The sequence below is a fragment of the Durio zibethinus genome, chromosome 4 (genome assembly GCF_047325235.1).
Source record: "Durio zibethinus cultivar Kanyao isolate XHJ-2024 chromosome 4, ASM4732523v1, whole genome shotgun sequence".
NCBI lineage: Eukaryota > Viridiplantae > Streptophyta > Magnoliopsida > Malvales > Malvaceae > Durio > Durio zibethinus.
The window spans coordinates 9311733-9326664 of record NC_143165.1 but is presented as its reverse complement, the minus strand read 5'-3'; the positions used below and the strand labels follow the sequence as shown (position 1 = coordinate 9326664).

Below are 14932 nucleotides of genomic sequence, written 5' to 3'. Positions count from 1 at the left end.
AAAATTTTTTAAAATTATAAAATATAAGACTTAATTTGTTGTTGTTGTTGTAATACGTTTTCATCTAATCACATACCCTCATTATCAATTTTAATGTTGTCGATATAATAACTAATCTCACAGTCATTATTTCTAATTTCACCGGAATTGTCATCCATTCAAATAAACTTTTAATCTGAAATTAGTAACTAGAATATTTGGAACCCATTTATGGAAACATGTAGCAAGTTCCTTTTTCATGGATCTCATATAATACTGAATTATAATTGATTAATTGCACTATAATAAATGTAGGTGATATGTTCCAAATGAAAACCAATTCTTATAGATTGGATTTTTAAACTTTCCTTGATAGGGAAGATGAAAAGAGATAAGGATTAAAAACTTTAATCTAATAGTGATAGAGTCAGTTCAATCAATGGCTGCCAGATTGGTAAGATATTAGAATTGTTGCTCCTATACAAATGAAAACAAATTACTCCATTAATGATAAACAGAGCTTTAATCATCAATGGTCTTTACAGATAAGAATTAAAAATTATGAATATGATCAGTTAGTTGATCTTCATTTCTCATCTGAGTTCAAGTACAGGTGCTGTTTTCTGATATAATCAATCACTTCATCTACAGTCAAATATTTTATAGACAATCCTCTTGAAATACATTCCCTGAAACAAATGAAGAAAACAAGAGACCTCCATTGATATTAGCTTTGAGAATAAGGTTTAATATATGGTTCAGTATCTAGTAGCTCCATAACTAATGCTCTTTACCTCACTCTAGTTGAACTGATTTGGTTTGGTACAATTTCATCCACAATTTTAATGTTATCCTGAAAGAACACGAAAAAATATATGAAAATGGTACAGTTTAAAATTTTGACAAAAAACCATATATGAGTTTGGAGAAAACCAAAAAAATATGTTTCCTATTCCTGTGTCGACACAAATTGTGATACAATAATTTTCTTATTTTACATATATTTGACACAAAATAAATACGACACAAGTACTCTTGAGTTAACCAAATTCAAAAATCGTCTAAAGAGTAATGGCCAGGAACTAAGACCTTGATTTGCTTCTTGTGAAAAATTGGAGAGAACAAAGAAATTCTACTAACCCTGTTTTCATTCAAAATTTCATCATCATTGATGATTTTTTCAACATCTTGTCCTTCTCTGCGAATGCAAACCACACCATAATCTTTGCATATGCTTCGAACCTGAAATTCGATGCAAAACATAAGGTTAGTGACTTCAGATTAAACTTATGCTAGAGTATGCACTGAATTTGGACCAAATAATCATAACTTAAATCTCCCCTCAATCCAATAACACCTATATCATACAAACTACGAGGAGGAATATGAAGCAGTTACTTTACGTCAACATATGTCCTTTCCATTCAAACCATGCCACGTAATCATGTTATTGGAAAAAGTCAACTACTTATTACACATCACATGTGATAATTAAATGGTAAATATTTATTTCAACAGACTTGTGCATGTGATGTGTAATAAATGATTAACTTTTCCATTAACATGATTTTGTGGCATGATTTGAATGGAAATGACATGCTGATGTGGAATAACTGTTTCTTACAATCCTTTCTCTACAAACTAATATAAGCATATACCTGCTCAGGAATCCAAAAGCCAGGAATGCTGAAAGATTGAAGTAAATCAGAACCACAAACAAGCATGACTTTAAGGGTTTCTGCAAAAAGCCAGAGATATTGCTGTTAGTATCTCCCATGGGACAATGAGGAAATTGCATATAAACAGCATTTGGAGTAAGGGTGTAAACGAGTCAAGCTACTTGTGAGCTATTTGGGCTCGACTCAAAAACACTTGAGTTCGACTCATTTATTTTCAAGCCAAGCTCGCGCTACTTAGGTAACAAGTAGAGCTTGCGAGCCTAATTAAGTTTCTATTTTTTTAATATATAAACGTAAATTACAAAAATATAATGTTTAACGCAAATATTTACAATTTTACTAAGCTTAATTGAGCCGAGCTTGAGTGGCTTAATTAAATTATGAGCTAAGTTCGAGTATAAAAAACGAAACCCGGTAGAGCTTGAGTTGAATTTCAAGCCTCGAGTTTTAAAGTCAAGCTGAGCTTAAGCCTTACAGTATATTGACTCAAAGACACCCCTAATTAGGAGGAGAGCTAAATGGGAAGATAAATAAAAAGGTAGTGAAATTGTTGAATTAATATGATAGATCATGGCGACAGTTCCTGGAAAACAAAACCAGATCATCCAATGTAATCCCGTATCAACCCACTCTTGCAACTGAAGTGTATGCATGTCTATAACTATCAATTATGTGTATCGCTGTGTGTCTGTAACATTTATAAAGCAAGGAAAGCAAGCATAACTTTCTGCATACATACCCTTGGGTATCAGTCCACCCTCAGTCAGGAAGCTCTTGACTCGAGCCAGAACAGTTAGAGTGCGCTGAAAAGAGCTTTGATTTGCCTGTGAAAAAAGCATAAAAATTTGAGTTGGTTACAGAAACAAGCTTGGAAAGATACAAAGGCAAATCATAATTTGCAATGCAATCGATATTCTTTACAATTCAACTCGGATTTTCCAATGAAACAAAGCTGGAGACAGAGAAATAGTACCTCCCAAGGATCAACCATGACAAATTCAGAACTTTTGCAGGCCAGATTGCACAACTCATTACGATGTTCTGCAGCTATAAGGCCCTGCATCATCAGTCAAAGCTACTCAATTGTTGTATATAACTATAGAACAACATAGCACATATAAACTCCGATAGATACACTGTTGCCAGTATCCATTAATTTCTTTGTTTTCGGGTTATTATTCTATACACCAATTGTTAGGAGTGTAAACAAACCGCACATGAATGAATTTTGCTATGTTCATGATTTGTTTGTTGAACTAACAAACCCAGAACTATTATTTGTGATCATTTGTTAAACTTAATAAATAAACATAAATGAACGTAAACCAAGCTTGTTCACGCAATGTTCTACGAATACTTTGTTCGTTTACCCTCTCGAATGTACACGATCTGAATATGAATGAAATTTGTTATATTCATGATTTGTTCCTTCAATTGACGACCCTTGAAATGTTCTTTTCGTTTGTTAAGCTTAATAAACGAATATAAACAAACAGAAATCTATCATTAACAATTTAATATTTTAAAATTTTGTAGATCTATCATTAACAATTCAGTGAAGTATAAAAAAGATTAACCTTTTTCTTGTATGCATCATTAACAGGTGACATATAGCCTCCTATAACACAAAACCCATCTGAATTCAACGCATCTCTAGCCAGTTCTAACCATAAAACAATATCAAAATAAATAAAAAAAAGAAAAATAAAAAATAAACTAATAAAAAAAGAAAAATAAAATAAAAACTTACCAAACATGCGTAAGTGCATCAAAGTAGGAGGATTGAAGCTTCCAGTGGCTACTAAAACTACATTAATTTTATCTCCACTTTGATCATTAAAAAAAAAAGAAATTATTTTAATAAAATTAGTAATTTGCATTGAAAAATAAGAGAATTGATTCAAAAAAAAAGGGAAAGGAAAGGAACTAACTTGGGTATTGGTGGAAGAGAAAGTTTATCCAAAGGCAACGGGATTTCCATTTTAAGTAATGGGTTTGTTTTATTTTTAGTAATAAAATTCTGAAGAAAAAAAAAAAAAACAGAGTTCTATAGTCGAAGAAAACGCAGAGAGGAAAAGAGGGGAGGAGTTGTTGATTATCTCCCGTGTCAATAACGACGTCGTATACCTGACGTAAATTGACTTTAAGCGGCGTTGTTTGTGACAGACTTTTCGTTTATTAGTTTATTTCACGTTTGTTGCAATTCACTTTTGGAAAGAATGTAAATAATATACCAATATTTATCCGCTATTTAGATTTAGCTTTTAAAAAATTTGAATTTAAGTTGATTATTATTGAATTGATTTTAAATTTAAATACTTTAATTTATCAAACAATGTAAATTTAAATTTTATAATATTTGATTCGAGTAATTCATAAATTTAATTAAATTTATATATTTTAATTATTTTAATTAAAAATTATAATTTTATTTATATTTATATTTATCAATTTAAATTTGAGTTTAATATCAAATTTAAATACAAATAATTGAATTTAAAATCGAGCATAGGAATCAAATTTTTTTATTTGATTAAAGAATTTAATCGAGCTGGTTTAAGTAATTTAATTTTTATATCGAACTGAATTTAAATTTGAAAATTGATTCAAGTTAAGTATCAAATAATTAATTTGGAATTAAATTTGAATTCGACTTTTTAACTATATTGATTTAACTCAATTACACCTTTAATTTTAATACACTAAATAAAAAATAATTTTTTAATTTTTAACAAATTATATATAATTTTTATTAAATTTTAAATTGTGTTCCTTTCACAAATTTTTTTTATCATGTCACTTATTTTATTTAAAATTATCGAATTTAAATTTTTTTTTTTAAAGGAGCTATAAAACGACGTCGTAGAAGTCAATATACTTCTGAAATACCTACTTTGCCACTGAAAGTCGAGAAATTATCAGATTCACCCCTGAATTTCAAATTCGAGAGCCGCGCTCATCTCTGCGCCGTTCTTTCTCTCTCAAAGAATCGAAAAAACTCCATTTTTTTTCTTTGTCCTTTCTTTTGCTGTAGATGGAAAATCGCGGCCATTGAAGAAGAAGAGAAACGTCGACGATGGAGAAGGTGTTGATTCAGATCTTCGAGAGGAAGAATCGAATAATCGACCACGCGAAGCAGCAAATCCTTCTCTTCGATCAACACCTCGCCAGCAAGTGTCTCATCGATGGCTTCATTCCTCCACCTTGGCTCCTCTCCGCTTCTCCCTCCGGTAATCTCTAGACCTGCTGAACTGTGTATTCTTGTTGTTAAAATATTGGTATCCATTTTTCATATCATATTCATGTAATGTCATTATGTCATATTTTAGATTACCGGTACAGTGATCTCCTTCTCCTCTCTTTTTTCAGCTTTACATTTCTCATTTCTTCCTTTTTAATTCATTTCAACAATTTCTTGGAGATAATGTGGTTTTAGTTTACTTATTAATGCTGAGATTTGATTCTTCTCCGTTGAAATCGTTAAATTTCTTCTTCTTTCGATTCTTTCGGGTTTTTTTTTTTATTATTTTACATAATCAATTTGACGTGTTCTTTAGCAATGGCGTCTTTAATTTCTTCATGGAATTCCTTCTTTGAATTTGTTTGAAATTCAAATATTCGATTAGTGTTTGGATTTTACCTTTTAATTACTTCAATAATTTTGATTTAATGCTTAGTTCTACGTAGTGGTGAGAAAAAAATGAAAAAAAGAAAAAATCTATTTGAAATTATAGCATTCGGATTGATTTGGATTAATTTTTTTATTTCATTTAGATTAAATTCAAATATTAAATATATACATTAGATTCAAATCAAAAAATAAAAAATGAAAAAAAAAATAAATTGAACCAAATTATATATTTTTATTAGTTTTTATATATATTTTAAATTTTTATTAAATAAAAATAATTATTTTATATTTAAATTTGTTTAAATATATTAAAATAATATATAAAAAATAAAAAATTTAAATTTAAAAAATCAATTAACTGAATAGAACTTATATAATTTGATTTAGTTTTAATACTACGAAAATTCATTTTGAATTTAAATCGAATTTTAAAATTTTATATATTATCTAAAAAATTTAATCCAATTCAATCCAAACTGAAATGGTATCACTCCTGATTCTACGTAGAATAGAAAATGTTTGCAGGATTGTTTCCTTCATTTCAAGATTTTTTTTTCCTGCTTTCAAGTACATAAACTTGAATTAGTTTTTGAAAATTTTTCTTTGTTCAAAATTCATTTATCAAAGTGATCTTTTTATTTTTGGCCAAAAAAAGGGTCTTCTTTTCATTTGAATTCTTGATTGCATTTCGATTTTGGAACCTAATTAAGCAAGTACTTTAATTATGCGTCTCGTATTTGTTATCAGTTGGTTTAATGGATTTTTAAATAAGGAAATGTCTGCTTTTTAATTGCAGAATTGAATAAGGAAGATCGTATCTCAGGACTCTTACTTCCACATCCCCAACCCTCCATTCCTTACTGTTCTCTGTTCCAACAGCCAGTTGTTACAACAGATAATGTGCAGTTACCCCATGTTTTATGCTCCCGGATTGATGCTTCCAATGAAGGCTTAGATCAGTGGCTTTCTGGCAAAGCTGTTGAGCTTGATCCTAGTGCTACTTCTCCTCCTCAAGATTGTAGAGATGGGATGACCTCAGATATTTGTCCTGACCCTGGTTTATCTCTGGCAAGAATCCAGAGATCTAAGTCTAGGCAACGGGCTTTAGAGCACCGAAATAGTGCGAAATCATGTAAAAATATTGAGAGTTTTGAAAAGAATGTTGATGCTGGCAGTAGTCAAAACAAAGGGTCTAAGATTGCTTCTTTACTGTCTGACCCTTTGGATAAGTTGGAATTGATCACATCTGGTGATAATGTTGTGAGTTGTGTGGTGGGAAAGGAAGAAAGAGGGCAATGCAGAAGCAAGGAAAGGAGTGACAATGTTTTCTCTGGTAGAGTCACAGGATCAGGAAGTTCTATCGAACCTTCCAAGTCTGTGAGTGGGCCTTCACGTGCAGGCAACACTTCTTTTGTTGCAAAGCAGGATGGTATGATGCTCGAGGAATCCATCAGCAAATCAAGTCAACAGCCTGATGGTGTTCATGAGTTACTGGAATCAAAATTTGTCAAACCTGTTCGTAATACTGTCAGTTATGCAGTGAAAAATGAAGAAAGAGGTCAATGCAGGAACAAGGGTAGGGTTGAAGATATTTACTCCGGTAGAATCACAAGGTCAAGAAGTTCAGTTCAACCTCCAAGGTCTGTCAACAGTCCAACAAGTGCAGGGAAGATTTTTCCTGTTGCAAATGGTATTATGCTCAAAGAATCCATTAACAAATCAAGACTACAGCCTGAGACTGCTGCTGCGTTATTGCGATTTGTCAAACCAGTTGATAATATTGTTACTTGTGTGGTAGCAAAGAAAGAAAGAGGTCAATGCCAGAGCAAGGAAAGGGGTGAAAATATTTACTCTTGTAGGATCACAAGATCTAGAAGTTCTGTACAATCTCCCAAGTCTGTAAATGGGCTTTCATGTGCAGGAAAAAGTTCTGATGTTGCAAAGTGTGATGGCAATATGCTTATAGAATCCATCAGCGAATCAAAACAACAGCCTAATGTTGTCGATGAGTTATTGGAATTGGTAAAGCCTACTGTTATCTCTGATGAAAGTTGTGGTTCTAGGAAAGCAAGACACCACCGAAGCAAGGAAAAGGAAAACAATGTTTATCAAGGAAGATTAACTAGATCCAGAAGTTCTAGCCAACAGCATAACTGTGTGAATAAACATTTAAAGCTGGATAGCTGTCCCAATAGGAGCATGGATGATGGCATCTGTAAATCAATACAGCCCTGCCATGCTAATGATCTTAAGGAGTTGATTAAGCTTTCTGACATCACCGATCAAAGTTGTGGGATAAAGGCCAAAACAAGTGACAACAAAACAAAAGAGAATGCTGTTGTAGATCAACATAATGATGGTAGAACCAGGTCAAAAGCTAATCGTAGTACAAATTTGTTTAAACCTGTCAATTCCTCTAATACTCTGGAGTATGAAGTTACACGGTCCAAATCAAAAGCTTCCAAAAGGTCCCCATACTTAAAGTCATCAGACAGGTCTGAAGGAGTTGAACTTAAGGAAGTTTCTGGCGCTCAAGCAAATTCCCAGATTTGTGCCGATGACAGTGGTCTGGCTGACTTGAATCAATGTGATGTGATTGTAGCAGACACTAATACAGATTCTGATGATTTAGTTGAGACTCTTTCAGCTGGTTCTGCATCTAACTTGGATGGTGCTAACGGTCCTCCTCTTGCAAAGTCAATGAATAGGTGTGGAAGAGTTGAGATGGAAGTCATAGGAACAAACCCACACTCTGCATCTGCTAAGATGGTGATGCCCAGGCAACTTGATTGTGATGATTTGGGAGAGCCCACTTTGAATGAAGCTTCTTGTCTTGTATCGGAGAGTGAAGAAGTGATCAAATCATTGGAGAAAAAGCCTCTTACACCACTTCCTTCTGCAGATAAGTTGGATGAAGTAAGTTCTGTGCACTACCAAGGAAAATACAACTCATCCCTTGAAAAGCAGTTCCCAGACGAGCGAGAAACTTTTAGTAAAGAAGAGAAACTGTCTGGAACAAATTTGAATAAGACTTCTGGACCAGGTAGAACTTCAAGTTTAAACACTGATACAGGGATGGATTATGTCTTTGAGAAGGATTATGAGAAGCTTGAAGTAGTAAAATCTGTAATGCCAGTCCCAGAAGCAAGTAATGTTAATGCTGATGAATGTTGTGGTCCTACAATTTCAGCAAATATTTATTTCTCTGGATTTTGTAGCCCTGCGTTGCTAAGGAAAGCAGATGTAACTTCCAGTGATGCAATTGAGCATCCTTGTGCTGCACTAATTGAAGAAACTAAAGGTCATTCTGTGGAACAGAAAACGGTGTCAAGTCCTTCTCATAATCGAAATGCAGACTCAATGGGAAGATGTATTGCTGATGGCGTTGATTCAGTTCTAGATCACGCACATGCAAAGTTCAGTGAAAATAAGGTTGCAATTCAGTCATTACAGCTGGGTAGACATTCTGGCTCCAATGTGGGTTCATGGCCTCATAAGCGGAGGAAGACTGATGGTCAACAAAGTAATTCCCTGTCTTTGTCATTAAGCTTGAAGGTAAAGCCAATTGAGTGTATTTACTGAGTTTTAGATAAGATAATCCAAAGCATATCTTAAATCTCAGCACTTATTCCGTATCTCAGGAGGAATATGTTCTGCAATTAAATAGCAATAAGTCTCTGGTTGATGAAAAAGATCAGAATGCGGTATGTTACATAATGGGCGGATCTGAATCTTCCTTTGGTTTTAATTCCTTATTATTTTAATAACTAGGATTTCCAATGTGATACTGATTTCATATACTTTATCTTCCTTTTATAAAATGCTTACACTTTCACTAACTTTTACCTTTGTCATGAAAACGACTGACTAAGTTAAACTTATCTGTTAATTTCAATGATACTACTACCTCTTAAGAGGTTACTCTTGAATTGGTGAAAAACTTTAGGAGGCAAAAGATTTCACAGCCATTCCCAAGTCATCAGGATAGCAGCTATGCTTAGACTTACAGTGTTAATCTCAATAGATGGTTGCCATTGATTGCTAGTTTTCCTCTTAATCTCTCTTCTAATTGATCTGAAATTCTTGATCATTTCTTTTGCTTTGTGCCTATATTATTTTGAACTCAGTTACTATTAGAAGGTTGCATATTCTTTACTGGTCTTTTATATCGCCATTTCATAGGTAGCATATTTACATATCTGGAACAGATTATTTATAATTGCACAGGTTGCTTTCCTATTTGCCAGAGAACAGTTTTTATCTAAGCGAATGTCTTATTATTGTGCTTGCCAGGGGAAATGTACTTGGAAAGAGAGGGACAGAAATGAAAACACCCCTTCTATCTCGAGTTTGCCCCAAGAGACCCTTGAAAATTTTGAAGATCACTCAGCAGAGAAAACAAGAGCAGTAGATTCATCCAGCATTATATTTGGTTCAACAAGGAACTGCACTGCAGATGAGAACCAAATTTTGTTGAATGTTGGGGATAAATCAGAATGTGGAAATATTGAACGTTTGACTTGTGATGAAAGGAGCAAGAAAGAAAGCAAATCTCAACCTGGAGAAGATGGTGAGTTTTCAACTTGTCCCTCTAGTTCTCCGTGTCAACCACCTACAGACTTGATCAATGCTGATGAAAGCAGACCAGAAATTGAGGGGTTCATTATGCAGACAGACAGTGGACAAATATGCGTTGGTGGAGATGGAATTAGCTTTGATAAGTTGGGCCTTCCAAAGACTACAATAGAACGTGCTAGCCTTCTGGAGAAGCTTTGCAAGTCTGCTTGCATCCATACACCATTGTCCCAATTTCCAACCACATATAGATTGCATCGAACAACTGATCTTTACCAGTCTGTTCCCAATGGACTTCTAGAATGCATGGAACTGAGGAGCACCCTTCCCGAAAATGATAATAGAAAAGGTCAACTTAAAGTTAGCACCAGTTGCTTCGGGGAGGATATGAACCATACTTTTGTAGGAGAATACTTTTCTGATTGCTTGCCATTTTCTAGTTCTCAAGTTACTGGAGATGTAAAGAAACCTTATCTTTCACCTGTTGGGAAGCTCTGGGATAGAATTCCATCAAACTCTGGTACTTCAGAGAAGCAAAGTAGCCTAAATCCAGAGCTTCCCTGCATTAATGAAGAAAATGAGAACACAGACGAGGTGGTTGATGCATTTCAGGAAGGCACTGCTTTGGAAGTTGTGACTTGCTCTGTCACAAGGGAACCACTTGCCGAGATTAGGGAATGTCCAAACATTCCTGCACCAGTTTCTGGAGCTGAAAAATTTACTGTTAGAGATAGTCTGGACTCTGTGAACACAGCCTACAGCTTCACTGGGGCTGAGAATGGGATCAAGCAAAAGGTTAAGAAACACAATGGCAGCAAGAGGAGAGATACAAAGAAATTGAAAGAGAACCAGAGTATACTACCAGGGGAAAATGGTACCAAAAGGGCAAGTGAATCACTTCGTAATAGGTTCAGTAAACCAAAACTATCTGAGAAAACCAGTCTGCGAAAAGGTGGGCCAAATTTCTCACAAAAGGAGTCAAAGGTCAATAATATAGTTTCAAATGTCACTTCGTTCATTCCAATTGTTCAGCAAAAACAAGCAGCTTCTATTATCACTGGTAATCATTTTTTTTTCACTTCTCCCTAGCATTTTATGAAAGCTGTATTACGTGTAGATTATGCAGATGCTTTAAGTTATCTTTAATTCCTTTTAGGGAAGAGAGATGTTAAAGTGAAGGCTCTGGAGGCTGCTGAAGCTGCAAAGAAACTTGCAGAAAAGAAAGAGAATGATCGTAAGATGAAGAAGGAGGCCTTGAAACTTGAACGAGCGAGGTTGGAGCAAGAAAATTTGAGGCAGTTGGAGCATGAGAAGAAAAAGAAAGAAGAAGAGCGAAAGAAAAAAGAGGCTGATTTGGCTGCAAAGAAGAGACAGAGGGAAGAAGAAGAAAGGTTGGAAAAAGAAAGAAAACGAAAGCGTATGGAGGATGTACGGAGGCAACAGCGTGCTCCTGTTGAAAAGTTATGTGCAAAGAAGGATGAGAAAGAAAAGAAGTGCCAAGCTCCGGTAAACCCACTGGTGCTGTAAACAAGGTTTTGTTCTTAAATCTTTCTTGAATGGCATTAATTGTCGATATCTGCTTCAGGATGAGAGAGCACAAACAATGAAGGTTCCTAATGATGAAGCAGTGAAGCATGAGAAAATGCAAAACGAAATACCAGGCGAGAATGAAGGAACAATTTCAGAGATGGAATTTAGTGCAGCGGTTGTTTCAACTTATGATGCTGGAAAAGCTAGCACAGCCATTGAAGATTATAATGCAAAGGTAAAGTTCTTTTAGCACCATACTTTTCAGATCTTTATTTTTGGAAAAGTCATTTATCGTCAAGATATTATCCCTTCTTTGGCTTAAATCAAAGGAATTTTAAGAGTTCCTCTCAGTATTACTGCTATATTAAACTATAAATGCTATGTCTCTTCATCGTTAAACTATCTGAAAAGCTTTTTGATCAGACAATGTTAAGCCTTATGCATGAAGTGCTCAAGTATTCTCTCAGTTTTCAGTGAGAATAGTACGTGTACACTAAAAAAAAGCGACATCTGCAATTGAAATGAGATTTTCTTACGAGAGTCCAACTTAAGGAGAATTGTTATGAAAAGCTTGACAGCAGCTGTGCTGCAACAAACTAATGAAATGGACCTTTAGGATTCAACTGCGACACCTTTCAAACAGATTTATGCATCTCTTTGTTGCAATGTTTTGTGACATCAAGGAGACTAAAGACGATTACTCCTTTATTCAAGGCTTATATATTTTGCTATATTGATTCCACTTTAACTGAAACCATCTCTTGGGCATTTCTTGTGCTAATTTCAATGGTTGTCAAATATTTTTCATTAGAGCCTCATGTGGAGACTTGACCTTTCTCAGGTAATGAGCACCATGGATAGAGCAACAGAGAGCAATAGCCTGATTGCAGATACAAGCCAGGAACAATCATATGATATTTCTCCATACAAAGTTTCGGACGATGAAGAAGAAGAAGAAGATGTTGATGAACCCAATAGCAAATTTATTCCTTCATGGGCCAGGTATGTAACTCAAATTTTCATCCTAAAATAAGTTTCCAATTCCAGCTTAAGATGTTTTCAGCTCTTTGTTCCAGAAAACCAGTCTTTGACTCTTGGTGACTTTTGCAGCAAAAATCATGTTGCTCTAGTTGTCACTTCCCAGCAAAAAGTGGATCCAGAAATAATATTCCCCCCAGAAAGCTTTCTCAGTATTGCTCAAGGTGATATTGTACAAACTGTTAAATCTATACTATGTCATTTGCTGTTGAACTAAGAAGTATTTTCTTTCATAGTTCTCTTGCCAAGAAAGCTCCAGCAAAATCGTGCCAGTTAAATTGGATGGTACAGTTTTGAAAACCATTGTATCTTCTGCTGACTCAATGAGAGCTCTTGCTTAGGATATAAAGGTACACTGTCTCTTCAGTTTCACTGGCCTTATCTTCTTGGGATCGGTAACTAGTGTAGGCCTAAATCACATGCTGAGGCAACTACCAATTTATAAAAACCGAACCTCCATGGATAGAATTGACAATTTAAAACAATGATATCACACAAAAATGATTAAAAATATATATATGATTTAAAATTTTAACAAAAATCATATAAGAGTTTAATAAAAAATATATATATTTCATTTTTTTTGTACATCATGCAATTTTTATATTTTACATAAGATGAACACACAGAATTGTCGGTTTATCTATAGATATTCTCCATTCAAGTGAGTTATGTCTGTCATTTTCTTCATGGCTTGAAATTGGGGTTGGTAATCCATTCTGAATTCATCAGGTTTTGACTTTACTCGACCTTATAGAATTAAATTTTTTTTTTTAATTAAAATTTTTATTTTTAAATAAGTTGGAGTTAGGTTTTAAGCAAACTCATCCCTCTTCGACCTTATATATATAATATTTTTATAATTTATTTAATTTTATATTTATATTAAAAATATTATTTTATTTAATAAAATATTTTATTAATTTCAAATAAAATTAGGTCAATTAAAATTTTATGCATATTTAAATATGATTGGATTAAATATTAAAAATAATATTTTAATATCGAATCAAATTTTTATTATATATAGTTAAATTGAGTTCAAAACGAAGAAAAACCCTCTCGTCTCGTTGTTATTTCTACTTGAAATATTCTAATGAATATTTGCTTTTAGTGGCAGAGTCAACAGAGACTTTCTGGAAGACTAAGAACAGGTGATTACTGATTACTGATTCCAACATTTCTTTTGCTTTGCTGAAGATTGCCAAAAATGTAGCAAATGATGTATATCCTAACTGCTAACAGCTAAGAGCTTATAAATTCGAAGTTGCCAATGTTAATGGCTGTTGTCTAACCCTCTTATTGTTCAATGACATAATTCAACTCAATAACTCAGCGCCATTGAAGCTGCAGCAAGTAATCCAAAGTAAGTTTTGTCCCAGTTCTCAATCCCTCCATAAACACTGCTTCCATCATCCTGGCTGATAGCAATTCCTAGAATTTGAAGCCCAGAAGTATCTTATAAATTTAAGAGGTATTTGATCTTTTTAATAACTTTTGTACCTGTTCGTAAAATGCAATAAAGTTTTGCAGACAAAAAGGTTGAAACAATATAATTTTATTTAAATGAATGATAAGATTAATTTTGGTGAAATTAAAATTAATAATAAAGTTATGACAGCTACAATTAAAAAAAAATTACTGAAGTTACTAAAAAAATTTAATAAGAAATTTATTTTAAATAAATTTTATTAAAATTGATATTTAAATTTAACTAATAATACAATAAATTTAATCATATTAAATAAAAAATACGGTAAAATTTATATATAATAAAAAATAATTCAAATAGACGAATTGTTAAATTTAGATTCAATTTTAAATTTAAGAAATTGTGTCCCATATATGTAGGGGACAAATTGTGTATTTCTGTAACGGCTCCATGACGTGAAAATGCTATTGCAATTAGGATTTTCATTTTCTACGTTGTGATCCATTTTCTATGTTGCCGTTAGATTCCATATATATAATTAAAAAATTCTTAGAGGGTCTGCAATTCACCCAAAAAGCTGTAAAGTTTGACATTCCAAGCCCAAATCTTTTTCAAATCACCGCCCAAAAGGTCCACCTTGAAGTAAGTACTTCTCATGGAATTTAGCGGTGACAGATTTACATTATAATGGGCTGTCAGACGTAACAGTTTAATATGGTACGAAAAAAGTGTGACAATAGTTTTATATATTATTTTTAAATTTAATAAAATAAAAATATATTTTATATTTTTAATTAATATAAAATATAACATATAATTTTTATATAAAATATAATATAAATATATAAATTTTAATATTTTATATAATATAAATACACAAATAATTAACTCTAGATAACCAAAAATAAAAAAATAAAAAAATTTAAAAGAAAATTTTATGCTAGACACTTATCTTTTTTAGATATTTTAAAATTTTAAAAATAAAATTTATAAAAGACCTTTCAATGAACATCTTAAAAAAAAAATTTTGAACATCATTTACATGGGTGAAATTTAAAAATTTATTAA

General features: G+C 32.9%; 2 protein-coding genes across 9 annotated transcripts; one reads left to right on the top strand and one right to left on the bottom strand.

The window, feature by feature from the left end:
* Positions 1-377: 377 nt before the first annotated feature.
* Positions 378-3804, bottom strand: LOC111288175 (nicotinamide/nicotinic acid mononucleotide adenylyltransferase-like). Of its 2 annotated transcripts, XM_022878949.2 has the most exons (9): positions 3590-3804; positions 3409-3485; positions 3236-3321; positions 2632-2715; positions 2398-2482; positions 1638-1717; positions 1120-1221; positions 774-832; positions 378-668 (listed from the first exon to the last, which is right to left on the bottom strand). In XM_022878949.2, exons 1-9 carry the CDS (start codon positions 3637-3639, stop codon positions 566-568), a joined length of 726 nt encoding a protein of 241 aa, XP_022734684.1. In that variant the 5' UTR covers positions 3640-3804; the 3' UTR covers positions 378-565. The 2 variants fall into 2 exon arrangements, with proteins under 2 accessions (XP_022734684.1, XP_022734683.1); XM_022878948.2 differs by lacking the exon at positions 3590-3804 and having other exon boundaries at positions 3409-3569.
* A 786-nt stretch (positions 3805-4590) lies between these two features.
* Positions 4591-13906, top strand: LOC111288554 (uncharacterized). Of its 7 annotated transcripts, none has more exons than XM_089759418.1 (11): positions 4628-4888; positions 6086-8844; positions 8931-8993; positions 9583-10924; positions 11021-11370; positions 11450-11629; positions 12236-12396; positions 12505-12596; positions 12669-12782; positions 13547-13586; positions 13769-13906. In XM_089759418.1, the coding sequence occupies exons 1-9, from the start codon at positions 4735-4737 to the stop codon at positions 12707-12709; spliced, it is 5142 nt and encodes a 1713-aa protein (XP_089615544.1). In that variant the 5' UTR covers positions 4628-4734; the 3' UTR covers positions 12710-12782; positions 13547-13586; positions 13769-13906. The 7 variants fall into 7 exon arrangements, with proteins under 7 accessions (XP_089615545.1, XP_022735221.2, XP_089615544.1 ...); XM_089759415.1 differs by having other exon boundaries at positions 13553-13586; positions 13769-13884; XM_089759417.1 differs by having other exon boundaries at positions 13553-13771.
* The last annotated feature ends 1026 nt before the right edge of the window (positions 13907-14932 follow it).